This window comes from Monodelphis domestica, chromosome 2, assembly GCF_027887165.1.
Source record: "Monodelphis domestica isolate mMonDom1 chromosome 2, mMonDom1.pri, whole genome shotgun sequence".
In the NCBI taxonomy this organism is placed as follows: Eukaryota; Metazoa; Chordata; class Mammalia; order Didelphimorphia; family Didelphidae; genus Monodelphis; species Monodelphis domestica.
Genome location: NC_077228.1, coordinates 255774501 through 255789403, shown reverse-complemented (window position 1 = coordinate 255789403; position 14903 = coordinate 255774501). Strand labels below are relative to the sequence as shown.

The 14903-nt window shown below is 41.7% G+C and overlaps 1 protein-coding gene across 1 annotated transcript in view; it reads right to left on the bottom strand.

The window, feature by feature from the left end:
- The window catches only part of NTN1 (netrin 1), a 398385-nt gene extending 386214 nt beyond the window's left edge, over positions 1–12171 (bottom strand). Inside the window, exons 1-2 of the mRNA XM_056817510.1 lie at positions 11792–12171; positions 10319–11395 (exon numbers count right to left, since the gene is read on the bottom strand). Coding sequence (XP_056673488.1) covers positions 10319–11336 — 1018 coding nt within the window. The 5' untranslated portion in view covers positions 11337–11395; positions 11792–12171. The remainder of the gene's footprint in view (positions 1–10318; positions 11396–11791) is intronic.
- Positions 12172–14903: the final 2732 nt, after the last annotated feature.

The window sequence follows — 14903 nt, the reverse complement described above, 5'->3', positions numbered from 1 at the left end:
TTTTTTTACTTTTTGCTTTACCTCATCCAGGAATACTGGTTGAGTTTGTGCCCCCAAACTGTGTTTTTCTCTGAGGCGATGCTTGCAGATATTTTAGAGACATTCTCTTCTACATTCGGGTCCATCATAATAGGTCTTTATGGTGTGATCTTTTTTTTTTGCCCTTTGTCCAGTCTACATCCTGAATTTTATATTAATTGGATTTTATATTAATTCTGGGCTCTGCTACACTTCTGGAGGGAAGGTCTGGCTGATCCTGTTGTTACTACCTTATGATATTGAATGTTCTGCTATTCCAGGATCTCTGGGAAGACTGAAGACAACTTTCAGTGCTCCCAAAGTGGTCTGATGTAGGGCAGTGTCTGATTGCTACCCACTTGGTCTGAGCTCTGTTAATTCTTGACCTGGGTTTGGACCTCTACAAGAGTAGACCACTGCTAGATTCAGTCCCTGGTAGCGAACTGAAAGAGTAACAGAACTGCAGGTTTCTTTCAGTCTGGAACTCCTGCCTTAGTTATTTCTCTGTTGGCTAAGCTAAATGACAGAAATGAAATCCTGTTCTGCGCCTAGGGTTTGAGCCAAACCACGATTGCATGATTCTGAGAATGTTCCTTTCTTGATGTACCAACCAGGGTTTACTATCTGAGAATTCCTCTCACTACTTCCCCAGTACACAGGTTCCCTTCTCCATCCACTTTAGATCTATGATATGGAACTGGGTAGTTAATACCAAAGCTGCCAGGTGACACTTGTTGCCCTCGAGGTGCTCCATATGGGTCTGGAGTATAGCTGCTGGGTTCTCCTCTTGCCCTGGGCACTATTCTCAGCAAGCATGCTCCTGGTCCTTTTCTATAGTCTCTGCAGACATCTCTATCTGTTTCCTTATACTAAGTTAGGCTGAACAACTTACTTTGGCCTTTTTTTCTAGATTTCCCTATCAGGATTTGATCTGATTCATTTTCTAGATCTATTTGAAGGAGTTCTGTACACAGGAGCTCAGCTCAATTGCTATCTGCTACTCTATCATCTTGGTTCTGCCTACCGGGCAATTTTCAGTCAATAACCATGTGAAAAAATGTACTACAAATCACTAATAACAATGCAAATTAAAACATCTCTGAGATTTTACCCCACATTCATCACTGTTGGTGGAGTTGTGAATTAGTCTTGCCATCCTGGGAAACAATTTGGAGTAAAAAGAGACATACTCTTTGACCTAGTAATACCACTTAGAACATTTATTAAGGATTTAATATATGCTAAACATTGGGAATATAAAGATGGACTACTAGGCATTTAGTACAAGCAAAATAAGATAGAAAAAAAGCCCATATATGCAAAAAAGTAGAGCAGAACTGATGGTAATATTATTGTTTTTAACTTCCTTCTTAAAGAAGGCTAATGACATCATGGGGTGATATCTTCTCTTTCTACTTCTTAGAGCCACAGATAAGAGATATGTGGACTCCAAAAGTTAAATAGCAGCCCTGAAAAGGGCTCAGCAAGCCCTCACACCAGAGGTGCTAATTCTCCCTGGACAGCCTACACATCCTGACTCACTGAAATAGTAGACAATTGGAAGGAAACTATACATCCTTCCAATCCAAATACGTACCAGCCCCAAAATGTAAAGGAAAATAACTCTGAAAGGATTCAGAACTCTAATTAATTCCATGACCAAATATGATTCAGAAGACAAATGACAAAATACCTACCTCTAGGCTGAGAGGTGATGGACTAAAGGTGAAGAATGAGACATGGCCACTGTTGATTTGTTTTGCCCTGACTATAATTTGTTACTAGGGAAGCCTTCTCCAGGGAGGAGGCAGTCAAGTTAGTAAGTAGGAACAATCTACAGAAAAAAAAATATAAAAACCTTTTTTTTAAAGCACAGAACAAAAATGTAATGAAAAGGACTAGAATAGAAAATTTTTAACTCACTGAATCACTAAATTTTTAGATGTATATATATATATATAATATATATATTTGTGCATGTACACACACATATATATACATACACACACACACACACACACACACATACATATAAAATGACCTTTACCTTCTATCTTAGTATCAATTCTGAGACAGAACAGCAAGGGTTAGTTAGGCAATTGAGGTTAAATGACTTGCCCAGGGTCACACAACTGGGAAGTATCTGGGGCCAGATTTGAACACAAGTCCTCTTAACTCCAGGCTACTCTACCTAACTACCCAATATGTATATCTATTTAAATTTTTTTTCTTAATAGAAGTTCACAGTTACTTTTACAACCCTCCTGTTTTTGTTATATATTGAAATGTTTGTATTTGTTGATATTTGGTAAATTCATGATGAAAAAACAAAATTAGGGAATGACTAAGTGGATTATGAAAAATGTAAGACATAACTCCATCATGAAGAGGGTGGTAATTAAGCTGGGCTCTGAATTAAACTGGGCATTCTAAGAGGCAGAGAAAAGACATGGAGATAGAAAACTGAGATATATATGAAGAATAAGTGGTCCAGTTTGGCTAGATCACAGATTTTGGGGAAGAGGAGAAAACAGCTGAACCCAAAGAACTATTTATATTATGACTGTGATAAAGTAAAAGAAGATTTTATAATTTAGTCACAGCCAAATGTTTTTACTTATTGTAGTTTCTTTTTATTTTTTTAATGTTTTCTTTTTTCTTTTTTAATGTTTTTACTTATTATACTTCATTTGTTATAAGAAAAGTTTCTATGGAAGGAATAAGGATGGACGGAATCATTGAAAAGTGATAAGGGTATTTTTAAAAGATCACCATTATGACATTTTTCAAAAGAAAATACTGATTTCACCTCTCTGATGCTCAGTTTCTTCATCTAGGAAAATGAATTTCATTCACGTTTCAAATCACATGGAAGCCTGGGAAACTTCAGGAAGTCTACAGGGCGAGGGAAGACTATTACAAAGTAGCTCCCTCTTAAAGATCCTCTTGTTCAAACCTCTCATTCTGCAGTTATCTGGCATTAGTGAAGTGATTTGTCCAGGGTCAAAAAATAAGTGAAAGTATTGGACTCAAAACCAGGTCTTCTGATGCCCAAACCAGAGCTCCTTCCACTATGGAAAAGCAAGCTTCTTCTGTTTCTTACTAGTACTCCTAATAGTAATAAGATTAATATTAAATGATAATTATTTCAAACTTTTTTTTAATCAGACCTTAGTGCAAGGACTTCCTCTACCTGTGTAGATCAGCATCTTCACTGAAGATTACAGTCCTTCAGAATTGCCTGGACCAGTCAGAATTTAAATGACTTTGTCCAGCGGCACACAGCCAACAGAACTTGAGCCTAGCCAAATCTCTCAGACTTTCTATGTCATGCTAACCAATCTCATATACTCCCATATTTTTAATGTTTAATATTGTGCTTTAAGTTCATAAAACACCTGAGAGAAATGTCTAGAACTGGAAGGGAAGGGTCGGAAGCCCAGGAGTTGTAAGATCACAAGACCTGAAATTTTGAGTTCCCCTATAAAGCAAGGGCATTGGACAAGATATAAGACTCAACCTGGGTTAGGGACACACTTGTTAAACAACCATTGGCAAGGTATCCTTTCTCAGTAAAGTGGGTATAGCCACACAGTTCACCTGGGTAAAGACTTTACTGGGAATTGGGAAAGACAAGGGTGAAATATCACCAAAAGCAAAGAACTAGTGGCCAGGAAGATTTCCATGGGATCTGGCACTGACTGAACAATGTGTAAATTACATGCCAAACAGATGCAAATTAGAGTCTATTATTTTGGAGTCCAGAGTTTGGACACTTTTTGTATTAAGACTACAGAACTGTTACAGAGGTCCTGTGGGCCTCCTATTCAATGTGACTAAAATACTTGGCTCCTAGAGGTTATATGGCACTACACAAGTCTAACCCTCTGACAACAAATTTCTTTCCAATAAAATATCATGATATAGTTGAGATTTCTCAGATTCAGGCCATTTATTTCAAGTTATATCCAAAACAGGAGCGTGTATTTCAGTCTCCTAGGGTTTTCTATACCAAGAATTGACCTGAACAGTAAAGCATTCACAAGGTGTCTGTGGTTTATGGCTCCTGTTCAAGACCTGTCACAAGGGTAACTGACTGGACTAATAGATGATCAATAGATTTTCCATGATAGGTAAAATTGAGAATTACTTTTCTCTCTTCACATTATAACTAGTTTTTGCTACTCTCCGTGCTATATGTTCTTTGTACCTTTCAGACTCTTCTCTTTATACCTTGCTGGTTAGTTCTATATCAAATACATAGTCACTCCATCTCTGAACTTTGGGCTCTAATCCCTATTTTCTAGCAATCCAACAGCATAATATTCTGCAGAGGACTGAACAGGAAGGTAGGAGTCCTCAATCTTTGCCACATATCTGATGTGTCACCCTGGGTGAGTCACAGTTCTTGTCTTCAGATTTTGGCTTTTTCTTCTATAAATTGGCCTAGTTAAAACCACTCATAAAAACTCTACAAGAACATGCCTTCTTCTCTAATATTCCATAACTTTAAACTTTTGCCATTGTGAAGGGCCTAAAAATGAACCTTTACCAACCCAAATATCTTGCAAAAGACTATGGCCCATTTTAAGAATATTCAACAATTAATAGTCTTTTAGACTTAGAACCCTCAAATTCCACAATGGAAGATTATGCAGAAACTCAAGGTATGATTATTGCTCAGGAAAGAGAAGGAAAAAGAGCTGCTCACAAGGTATTTGTACTTGTGTATCACCAGCTAAGACTTTTATAATTGAGGTCCCTAAAGAGCAATTTATTACAGTGAAGCCATTGTGTACAACAGACACTGTAGAAGCCATCAAGATAACAAGGATAACAACCCAATGGACTTTTGAAGTGTAAACATAAAAGTTTACAACGTTGGTTTAATCCCAAGACAAAAAATTTGCTTAATGAAAAGCACAACTCACCCCAAGGAAGGAATATCGATACCAGCTGTGAGCTGCAAGGAGGGGATTCCTTCCAGGGAACATCTGAATTTCAAAATGTTGCTTTCCAATATTTACTCTGGACATGAATTCTCAAATACTTTTCTGAGGATCTCATTTTTCTACAGGAGAAGGTCAGAAAGAAGTCTGGGCAGGGCAAACAGAGAGCTTAGCAGATCCTGGAAAAGCAGAATCTAGCCCCAGTAGGGTTACCCTGACAAACTTTTCACTTATTGGGTAAAGTCGGAAGCAGCCTCATTTGGTCTTTTGGCAGCCTGGTGCATTGTTTGGGCTAATGTTTCCATGTTATTTGGGTAGTGCTGGGAGGTTCCTGCCCACCAGGTGCTAATGAGAATGCCAGCAGAGGTGCTTGCTCCAGCTGCTCTGGCTTACAGAGATAAATGACCTACCCACACTGTTTACACATTTAAACAGCACTTACTAGCTTCACACTAGGGACTCAGAAATGCCATTTCCCACCAAACCCCTCTCTTTAACTACATCACACTTCTTAACTCCTTCCTAGCCTCCTTTAATTTGCTCATTTATTTTGGCTTTCCTGGAAGCCCTGAGATGCTTGAGGGCAGAGTCAGGCAACCATATCGCTAGGCCAAAAGGGAAAAACAGCTGGGGCTTTCTGATTTGTAGCTCTGTTTCATCTCCTTTGAAGGAAAGAAACTGTATTGAACTAAATAGAAGTAAAATCAATAAAGCTAATAAAGCTCTTACCCATATACAATAACTCTGACTAAGCAGTGTGGGCAGGTAAATACTCAAGTCCCTCACTTTCATTTCTAATCTCTGAACTCTCTTTTGCTTAGACTGACAGCTATGATAAAGTTTAAAACCTAATATACAATATCTTATCTATCTGATATGTTATCAGTTGTGGAACCAACTCCAATCTTGATAGTCATCAGGTTCTCCTTATTCTTTCCTACAAAGAAGAACCTTAAGAAAGGGCACCACCCTGGGCTACAGCCTAAATTATTCAACCACTCTGACCCTTAGTTATTCCCCTTTAAAATATGGGGTTTTTAACCTTTCTATGTCAAGAACTTTTGGCAGTCCAATGAAGCCTATGGAATACTTCTTAGGATAATTGTTTTAAACGAATAAAACAAAATGCATAGGATTAAGAAAGAAACAAATTAATTTGAAATACATTTATTAATTTTTTTTTAAGTTCAGAGATCCCAAGTTGAAAACCCATGTTTTTGATGACCTCTATCTAAGGTCCCTTTCAGCTGATGAGCTATCAGTCAAATTATTAACGGACAAGGCTTGTCATAAACTTTTTTTTCTTCTTAATCTTACAGAGATTGTGGTTGATTTGTTTTCCCTTTACATTTCAAATGTATCACCCCAAGAAGATCAGTGTGCAGATCTCGGGAACTATTGGTTACATTAGGCTTTTGTAGAAGGAATTGATTCATTCTAAGCTGTATTGAAACTGCTGTGAGCATCAAATTGCAGGTAAACCCCACTACCAAAGGAGTCCAGCACTGGCCCAGCAAGGAGCTCACCTTGCAAAGCCATCTTTTATGTAAGTTTTAAATTACAGTTGGGGTGATGCAAAGACCTGGAATGAGTGGCAGAACAAGTTTTCATAAGCTTGTCCTGAAACAAACTAGAAAGGTCTCATGCTGACACCCCTATAGTAAGATTAAGCACCATGCTTCATCAGGCACTAAATACTAACACAGGTCCTCCAACATCAGTAGGAACGCTGATTAAAAGTGATGTCAATAATTTATGAAACACAATATGTTCTTCAGATGCTTAGAAGAAGAAAGCGGGGAAGGGGGACCCAGAAACCCAGGTGGTGAAAAACTGCTCATGCATTTCCCCTTGGATGTACACCCCCACCATGCATGGATGAATGCAAATGCACACATGTATAAAAGCATGAGAACACACTGATACATATGGGCGGAAGAGAGTATTTAGTTATTCCGCTGAGAGCTGTCAGGACTGTAACATTATATATACATAGTCTTGTCTTTCACATTGTTTTGAATTATTTCTGGGAAGAAATTCTAAATTGAATTTAAAATAAATCTTGCCTTTCCAAGTGGACACGTTTATACCATAGAGACCTCTACCTTGAAACAATGCAGAAAGGGAGGCAACTTAATGTATTTTATAATAATATGAAAAATATTGTGGTCCTATTTCAAAAGATCTATTTCAAAATTTTTTTAATTTAAAAATTTTGAAAAAGTTCATTTATTTTTGTTCTGATCCACAAAGAAGATGAAAATGTTTAATCTGTACCAAGACAGGTTTCTGGAAATTTAAGTTTCATGTCCCTATGGGTTCTAAAATTTTATTTCTTTCTACTTCTTTTGCTCAGGTTGTGAATATCCTGGATAAAGTATTTCCAAAAGTATAAATTAGTTTCACAATACAGAATTATGATGAAAAAAAAAAAACCTCATACCTCTAGCACAAAATTAGTATCATAAAGATTTGATAGCACTTCAAGAAGTCATCCGTCTCATAGTAATTCATTTACATCTCTACTATAGGGTTTTTTATTTAGGGATTTCTTATTTCTATAAAAAGTTCAACCCTTAATTATAAATTCCTTGAACACTATTGTACTGGCTTTATTTTTATAAGATGATAGAACAATAATCCAGATTCTAGACTATTTTCACTATTAATTATTTGTAGTCCCTTCAATATTGGGTTTTAATCTACAGAACAACAGAAAACTGACTAAAAGGAGACATACATTGCTTTGATATTGTAGCTTTAGCAGGATGACAAAATAACTGTAAAGATTTGAAGTTAATATAGCTATTACAAATTAGAGAGAAAGTCATTACAAATTAGAATAACTACAATAGATATTTCAAGCTGCATCTACCAAAGACAAATCAAAAAGGTTTGAGTTTTGATTTTTTTAAAGAAAGTTAAGGTGATTCAGTGTGTGATATGAACAAAAATAATCAGTTATTTTGCTTAACCTTTTTTGCTTCATTTGATGCTAATTTAATTAATTAACTGATCAATTTTGGCAGAATGCTCAACCTAATCTATGTGCAAAGGCACTGCTTTTGTGATGAGAGAAATAAAAACCAAACCTCTGAATTATTTAATTTATTTAAAGTGCAAGTCTCATCTTTTAGATACAGAGTATTTCTCCATAGATAGAAAAGTGTGATGAGTTATCTGGTAAGTCTCATCAGCAGAGAAGGAGAAAGCATTCAAGCCAATCCAACCTTACCCCAATGCTAGGCTAGTTTCTTTAAATTATACATTTCACTTTGTAGGAGATCTGCCTACAAGGCAAAATGATCTTCCACATATATGTACAAAATATAACCATGGAATGATCTGTTAATTATCAATAAAGAGATTCTAGAAAGACTGAACATCATCAATATCCCCACCACCACCACTACTAAAAGAAAGAAGGAAAACAAAATGCACATTTCTGAAGGACTAGAACTCAAGTAATGGCAAATCAAATGAAATTTCAAGACCAAGATGCATGTAGATATTTCTTCTGCACAGAATATGGACAAAGAACATCAGATCTTTTCTAATTCTATCCACCAAAGGAAAAGAGAATGGATACCCAAGACTACCAAAGTGTTGTGTATTTTGTGCTAATCAACAATCTAAGGACAGCACAATTTCCTCAAAACTAGCTAATTCAGCTTTCCAATCTCTTGACCTGAATGTTCCAGGTTTTTTTCCCCCAGGAGATTGTTCAAATGACTGTGTCTACAAGTAATAAAGCACAAACTATTCAACAATGACATGACACAATTAATCAAAACCAGACCCCAAACGTGTGTTCATAGGAACTGAAGAATTCTGCAATGTGTCTGAGAGAATGCAGACATGAGAGACCAGAGATTCAAAAAAAGGAAATACAAAAAAAAAACCTGTAAAAATTTAGTTTGATATAATTTTCAATCTTGACTTTAATTTTCATTCACAATTTTAAAAAGATTATATCCGCCTAATGTGAGGAAAAGTAACCCTAAAAATATGCCTTACATACTACTACTTTGCAAATTTGGAAATTAAGGCATGGATGTCAGCAGTTAATAAAGATTGTGTGTACCTGTAACAGTCAATATACCAATGTTAGTGTCTGACAGAATTTTTGTTTTAGCTTTAATTTTAGTCTCCAAGTTTTCATAGTCATGAACTTTTGCCAGATTTCTCTTGCACAGTTGAAACACTGAGCTTTACTAGCAAGTGGGAAGTTCAGGCCTTCTTTATATCAGATCTGTTTGAAGGAGGGAGTTATTTTTTTCTTTGTTCAGAATGAAATTTTTTTAAAAATTCCTGAACTCTCTCAGTTGAACTTTGCCTCTATGTAGACAGTAATTAATCTGAAAGGCATCATGTTTCTTTCCTTAATATAAGCTAACTGAAAACAAAACAAATTTTATTTTTTAAGAGAAAAAGACCAACTGGCAATGAATTAAAAAATAATCTATGCCATGTAAAGGGCCAACCCCGAACTGAAAAAATGTTCTTCATACATTTCTCATAGGATTTGCAACCTGTCTCCGATTTTACATTTGACAACTGGAATCAAAGGCAAAGTTATTGAGGCCTAGAACTTCTCACACCCTTCCTACTCCCACCCCAAGTCAGAAGGGGAAATATTCAGCTAAATACCCAAATGGATATCGGTACTGGAAAATATTGATATGTTCTGGTATCAAACTTTTAGAGTCAAATAAATGTAAAAGTAATAGTCATTTATTGGGGTAAGAGGAGGTTCAGTAAAATCGGAAATTAAGGAAAAATTCTTGCCTGACATTATTTCTCTCCACTCCTGACTTTCGTTAGGGGGGGGGAGGGATTTGAATAGGCTCAAAACTTAGCGGGTAAATACACGTGTCCAGTAAGCTTCAGTGAATTCCGTTCAATTCTTCTTCTCCTCATGTCCCGAGGGCCCTAGTTTTGGAACACCCTAGCCTTCTGGCATCTAATTTTGACGTCTTTCTCCTAAACTACAAATTCGACCTCACCTTGCGCTCCAGAGCTCATAAGGTAAAGCGCCCCCGAGTGGGAGCGGGAGCGGATCTCAAAAACCAGAAACCTGGGACCTGGATGAAGACTTCTGGGCTCTAAGACCAAGCGCGCAGCTCACTTCATAGATGTTTCACCTTGCCCCAAACAGGGTGGAGGGCACGGCACTGTCCCACCCCCTGCACCAGCTCTCCCACTCCCAGACTACAGAAGCTTCTCTCATGTCTTCAGATAGTTTCTGCAACCTAGGCTACACGACGCCCTCCCTCCTCTTCGCTTCTCTCCTATCTCTAACCCAGGCCAGAGCCCCGAAGCTCCCGACAGCTGTAGGGCGCACGACTCACCCACGCACTCGTTGGCTTCCCGGGCCGTGGCCCGCTGCCAGGGCCGGTCGTAATGAAATGGCTTGCAGCGGTCGCACTCCGGTCCCGCCGTGTTGTGCTTACAGTCGCACACCAAGCTGTCGTCGCGGTCGCGCACACAGCGGGCCGCGTGGCCATTGCACTTGCAGCGGCCGCCCACCTGCAGGTCAGAAACAGCGTAGAAGTAAGAGTCCCGCGCCAACTCCGAGTCATCTTCGTTCTCGTCGCCAAAGGTGTGCAGCCGATTGAAGGCCACTCGTATGTCTGTGGCCGTGACCCAGTCCTGCAAGACTGGAGAGTTATCAAAATCGTGCGCAGAGGGCCGCCCGTCCAGCGTGCTGAAGGCTATCAACCCCCCGGACAGCGGACGCATGTCTGTGTGCGAGTCGGTACATACAGCCTCCTGCTCGTTCTGCTTGGTGATGGGAGCCCTGTGTGGGCGATTGTACATCTTGCGGCATTGGGTAGAGTAGAACTGGAAAGGCACCCAAGTGCGCCCGTAGTCCATGGACTTGTAGATTGCCATGGACTCCGGCCTTGGTGAGCAGAATTGGAGGCTCACGTAGGTAACCTCGAACTTCTTGCCCAGGGAGAGAGTGAGTGTCACGTTGTGCGGGAACTGCAGGTAGTTCTCGGACTGCCAGCAGGTCAGATTGTGCGGGTTGTTGAGGTCGGTGAGGAAAGTGGGCGGGTGCGCTTTTTTGGGGTCAGAAGCGTTGCAGAGGTGGCAAGAGCGCAGCCGCTCCTCTCCGCGCTCAACCACCACGCAGTAGCGGGCTGGGGGTCGGCCGCAGGTGCTGGACACCTTCACATCCTTGCCGAAGGCCGAGTTAACGAAGTCGGGGATGCAGCGGCGAGGATGCCCGTTTTCGTCAGAGCAGGGGTCCGGCTGCGCTGCCTGGCCCGCGAACATGCTGAGCCCTGGCCCCCCGCGTACCGCTTCCACTAGGCACGCCACGGCCGCCAGAGCTGCCAGCGCCTCCCACACTCTGCGCATCATGCTGCGTCCAGCTTGCCTCAGGCTCCGCCACCGACCTGTCCGCCCACTCCGTAAATCCCCTGCGGAGAGAGAAGAGAAGGAACTCGCGCTCAGTGAGGCAGCCGGGTGCCCAGGAGTCCTAGGAAAAGGGACAAAACCAGGAGCCAACCCCAGGGAAAGGAGAACTCGACGCTCTATAGCTGAGATCCTCCCGCATATTCACCCTCTGGACCAAGGCAGGAGCATTCCCCAAGCCGGCCTTCCCAACCTATTCCAGTTTTGTCAGGCGCTTGAGAAGCTAAGTGGCCCCTTTAACCTCTAAGAAGCAAAGCCCCCCGAAGCTAGCCCAAGCCCCCTCCCCCACCCCAAGGCTCTTTAGCCCGAAGCGCGCACTCCAACAGCTAGGGACATCCCTACTCCGCACCCCGCTATCACGCCCGCGCCTTTGGTCGAGGAACCCGCGCACGGGACTTTACCTTTGTACAGGGGGCAAAAGAGAAAGAAAAAGTTAGGATGGCTTCGGAATAGGAGCCGCGGCTGTGGCTGCGGTGAGGCTGGAGCCCGCTAGCGGTAGCGTTCTCAGACCGCGTTTGCCGGCTCCATGCCCTGCGCCTCGGCTGCCCTGCCTTTAGCAGTCCCACTCTCCCCGCCGCCTGCTCTGAGAGTGACGCGCCCGCCCGGATACCGCCGCTCCAGCCAGAGGTCAGAGTTATGACACTCCCAGCGTCTGTAGCGCAAGCACACACACACACACATACACACACTCACATACACACACTCGCAGCCACTGAAGGCTTCGCTGCAGCGGCGGCACGGGGTGGGAGTCGTGGGCGGAGGGAAGGAGGGGAGGAGGGTTAAGGGGGAACGACGGGCGGAGCCGGAGAGTGGGGAGGTGGCCAATTAAACTGTCCCAGAATCTGACTACACTGCAGCAAAGTTTTAAACCCCGGGAAAGAAGAAAGTTATAAGGAAGACTGGAGTTTGAAAGAGGGAGAGGGAAACAGAAACCCAACAGAAAAGAGGGTGAGAAAAGCATAGACCTAGAAAGACAGAGACAAAGAAAAACGAAGTCAAAGAGAAAACAAACATATCAAAAACTAGCTGGAGAGAGCTGGAGGGTTGGAACTTGGGTTGTTATGCCCTGGATTGTAGATGTATCTATATGGGTGTGTACTCATTTGTATGTTAGTCAAGGGTGAGATGGATAGCCTTATAGATTTCCACATATCCACAAAGTCCGAGATCTAAGATCATAGAATTTCCAGCTGAAAGTGATCCTAAAAGATAATCTAGCCCAACCCCCTCATTTTGCAGATGGAAAATTTAGTCTTAGCGGGGCTAAATTATCTTCTCAGGGTCAACACAGGTTTTTACAGATTAACGGAATAATTTAAAGAAACCAAGTTAAGGGAGGAAAATGATAATTTTTCTGTTCTTATCCTCAGCATATGTGTTCTCTCTTAATCACCCAATAACTGAGCCAATGCAGCCTGTGGACAAAGCAAGCACTGTTTGATGATGATGATGATTTGGGTTCAAGACACACTCGAGCTGCTGCTCATAGATGCTCAACTGCTCCCCTCCAACCTGTCCCCCACCCTCCCATCCTATGTTTGCTACTTATGCTTATACTATACTCTATGCCAGTAGAAATGAGGGACATTCTAAAGAGTAACTTATGTTTGTGAGGCTGAGCTACAGTGTATTGTTCAAACAGGATTGCTGCTTTTTTGAGAGAAAACTAGTATTTGAAGAACAACTAAGTGTGAGCTGTGGTTGTTGAAGAAAGCTACCTCTACAGATGTCTACTGTGAAAGTCTATAGGAAGTGGCAAGCAGCTAGATGACAGTGATAGATCTCTGATCCTGGACTCAGGAAGAGCTCCATTCAAATCTAGCCCCAGACACTTACTAATTGTGTGACCCTGGGCAAGTCACTTAGCTTCTGTTTGCCTCAGTTTCCTCATCTGTAAAATGAGCTGGAGAAGGAAATGGCAAATCACTCCAATTATCTTTGCCAAGAAAATCCCAGATGGGGTCATAAAGAATCATACATAATTTAAATGACTGAACTATATATATGGGGAAACTGATCCCTAAACCCCTGACTCCTCTGAATAGTGGTGAAGTTGGGATGATATCAGAATCTGGAAACAACTTGGGGGGTTATCTTCCCCATCCAACAAATGGACTCTTTTCTTCTAGCATCCCCCTCCTTTCCACTGAGTTTCCTAAGGATTTATGAGGATTGGATTCAACATGTATTCATTAAGGATCTACCATGTGCAAGCCACAGTGTGTAACACAGAGACTTAAGGGGCCAGAGGTAAATTTTGTCCATAAAGTTCCTCTAAACTTAACCAATTAATAGTCTGAATGAGGATTGGGGTGGAAGGAGTATATAACACTCATCATCATCATCATCATAATTTAGGAGGTAAGAACTAGACCTGTGCTCCTGTTGACATTGGGAGCTCCTGGTTATAGTATAGTAGTAGTCTCTCGGTGACCGAGAATGACAATTGTCTTTGTGCAGTTTCATCTATGGTGTACCCTCATATGGCTTTGAAGTCCAAAGACTGAGGCACAGAGTTTGTGGCAATGGGGCATGGGACGCCAGTTGTTACGGGAGATGCGGTTGTGGCCTGGTGTCGGCGTTCACGCGCAGTGGCAAGACTTCGACGTTGTTCATCTTCAAAGGTGGTGGCGGCATGGTTAATGTGGGTTCTCCAGCTGCTTCTGACAGAGGCAGCGAGTTCTAGTTGCTTTGGTGTAATGCCAGCCCACTTCAAGTTTGACTTTAGCTGATCCTTGAATCTTTTCTTTGGTCGACCTTGTTTCCTGAGTCCAGCTGACAGTTCACCATAGAATACCTGTCTTGGTATTCGCTGTGGGTCCATGCGGATGACGTGTCCAGACCATTGTAGCTGGGTTTTGAGGACCATGACTTAGATGCTGGTGGAGTTGGCTCTGTTGAGGACTTTCTGATTGGTGATTCGGTCCTGCCATCGGATCCTCGTGATTGACCGGAGGGAGCGTTGGTGGAATTGCTCCAACTGCTTCATGTGCTTCTGGTACAGTGTCCATGGCTCACAACCGTACAGGAGCGAGCTGAGGACCACTGTGTTATACACTTTGAGCTTCATCGCAGTGCTTACACTGCTGTGTTGGAGGACTTTGCAGCGCAGCCACCCAAGTGCCTGGCTGGCCTTTTGGATCCTGGCATTGATCTCATGGTCTAGGGACCCGTCGTTGGCAATGGTGCTGCCCAGGTACTTGAAAGTGTTGATATTAGAAAGCTGCGTGCTGTTGATTGTAATGCACGACTGGTTAGTTGGCCTCCCTGGTGCAGGTTGGAACAGCACCTCTGTTTTGCTGAGGCTGATAGTCAGGCCAAACAGTTTTGTTGCTGTAGAGAACCTGTCCACAATGGTTTGAAGATGATTTTCTTGGTGGGCCATGAGAGCACAGTCATCTGCAAAGAGAGCTTCCAGGATGAGTCTCTCTGTTGTCTTTGTTTTTGCAGTCAGGCGGTGAAGGTTGAATAGTGAGCCATCCAGTCAGTATTTGATGTAGACACCCAGATTTA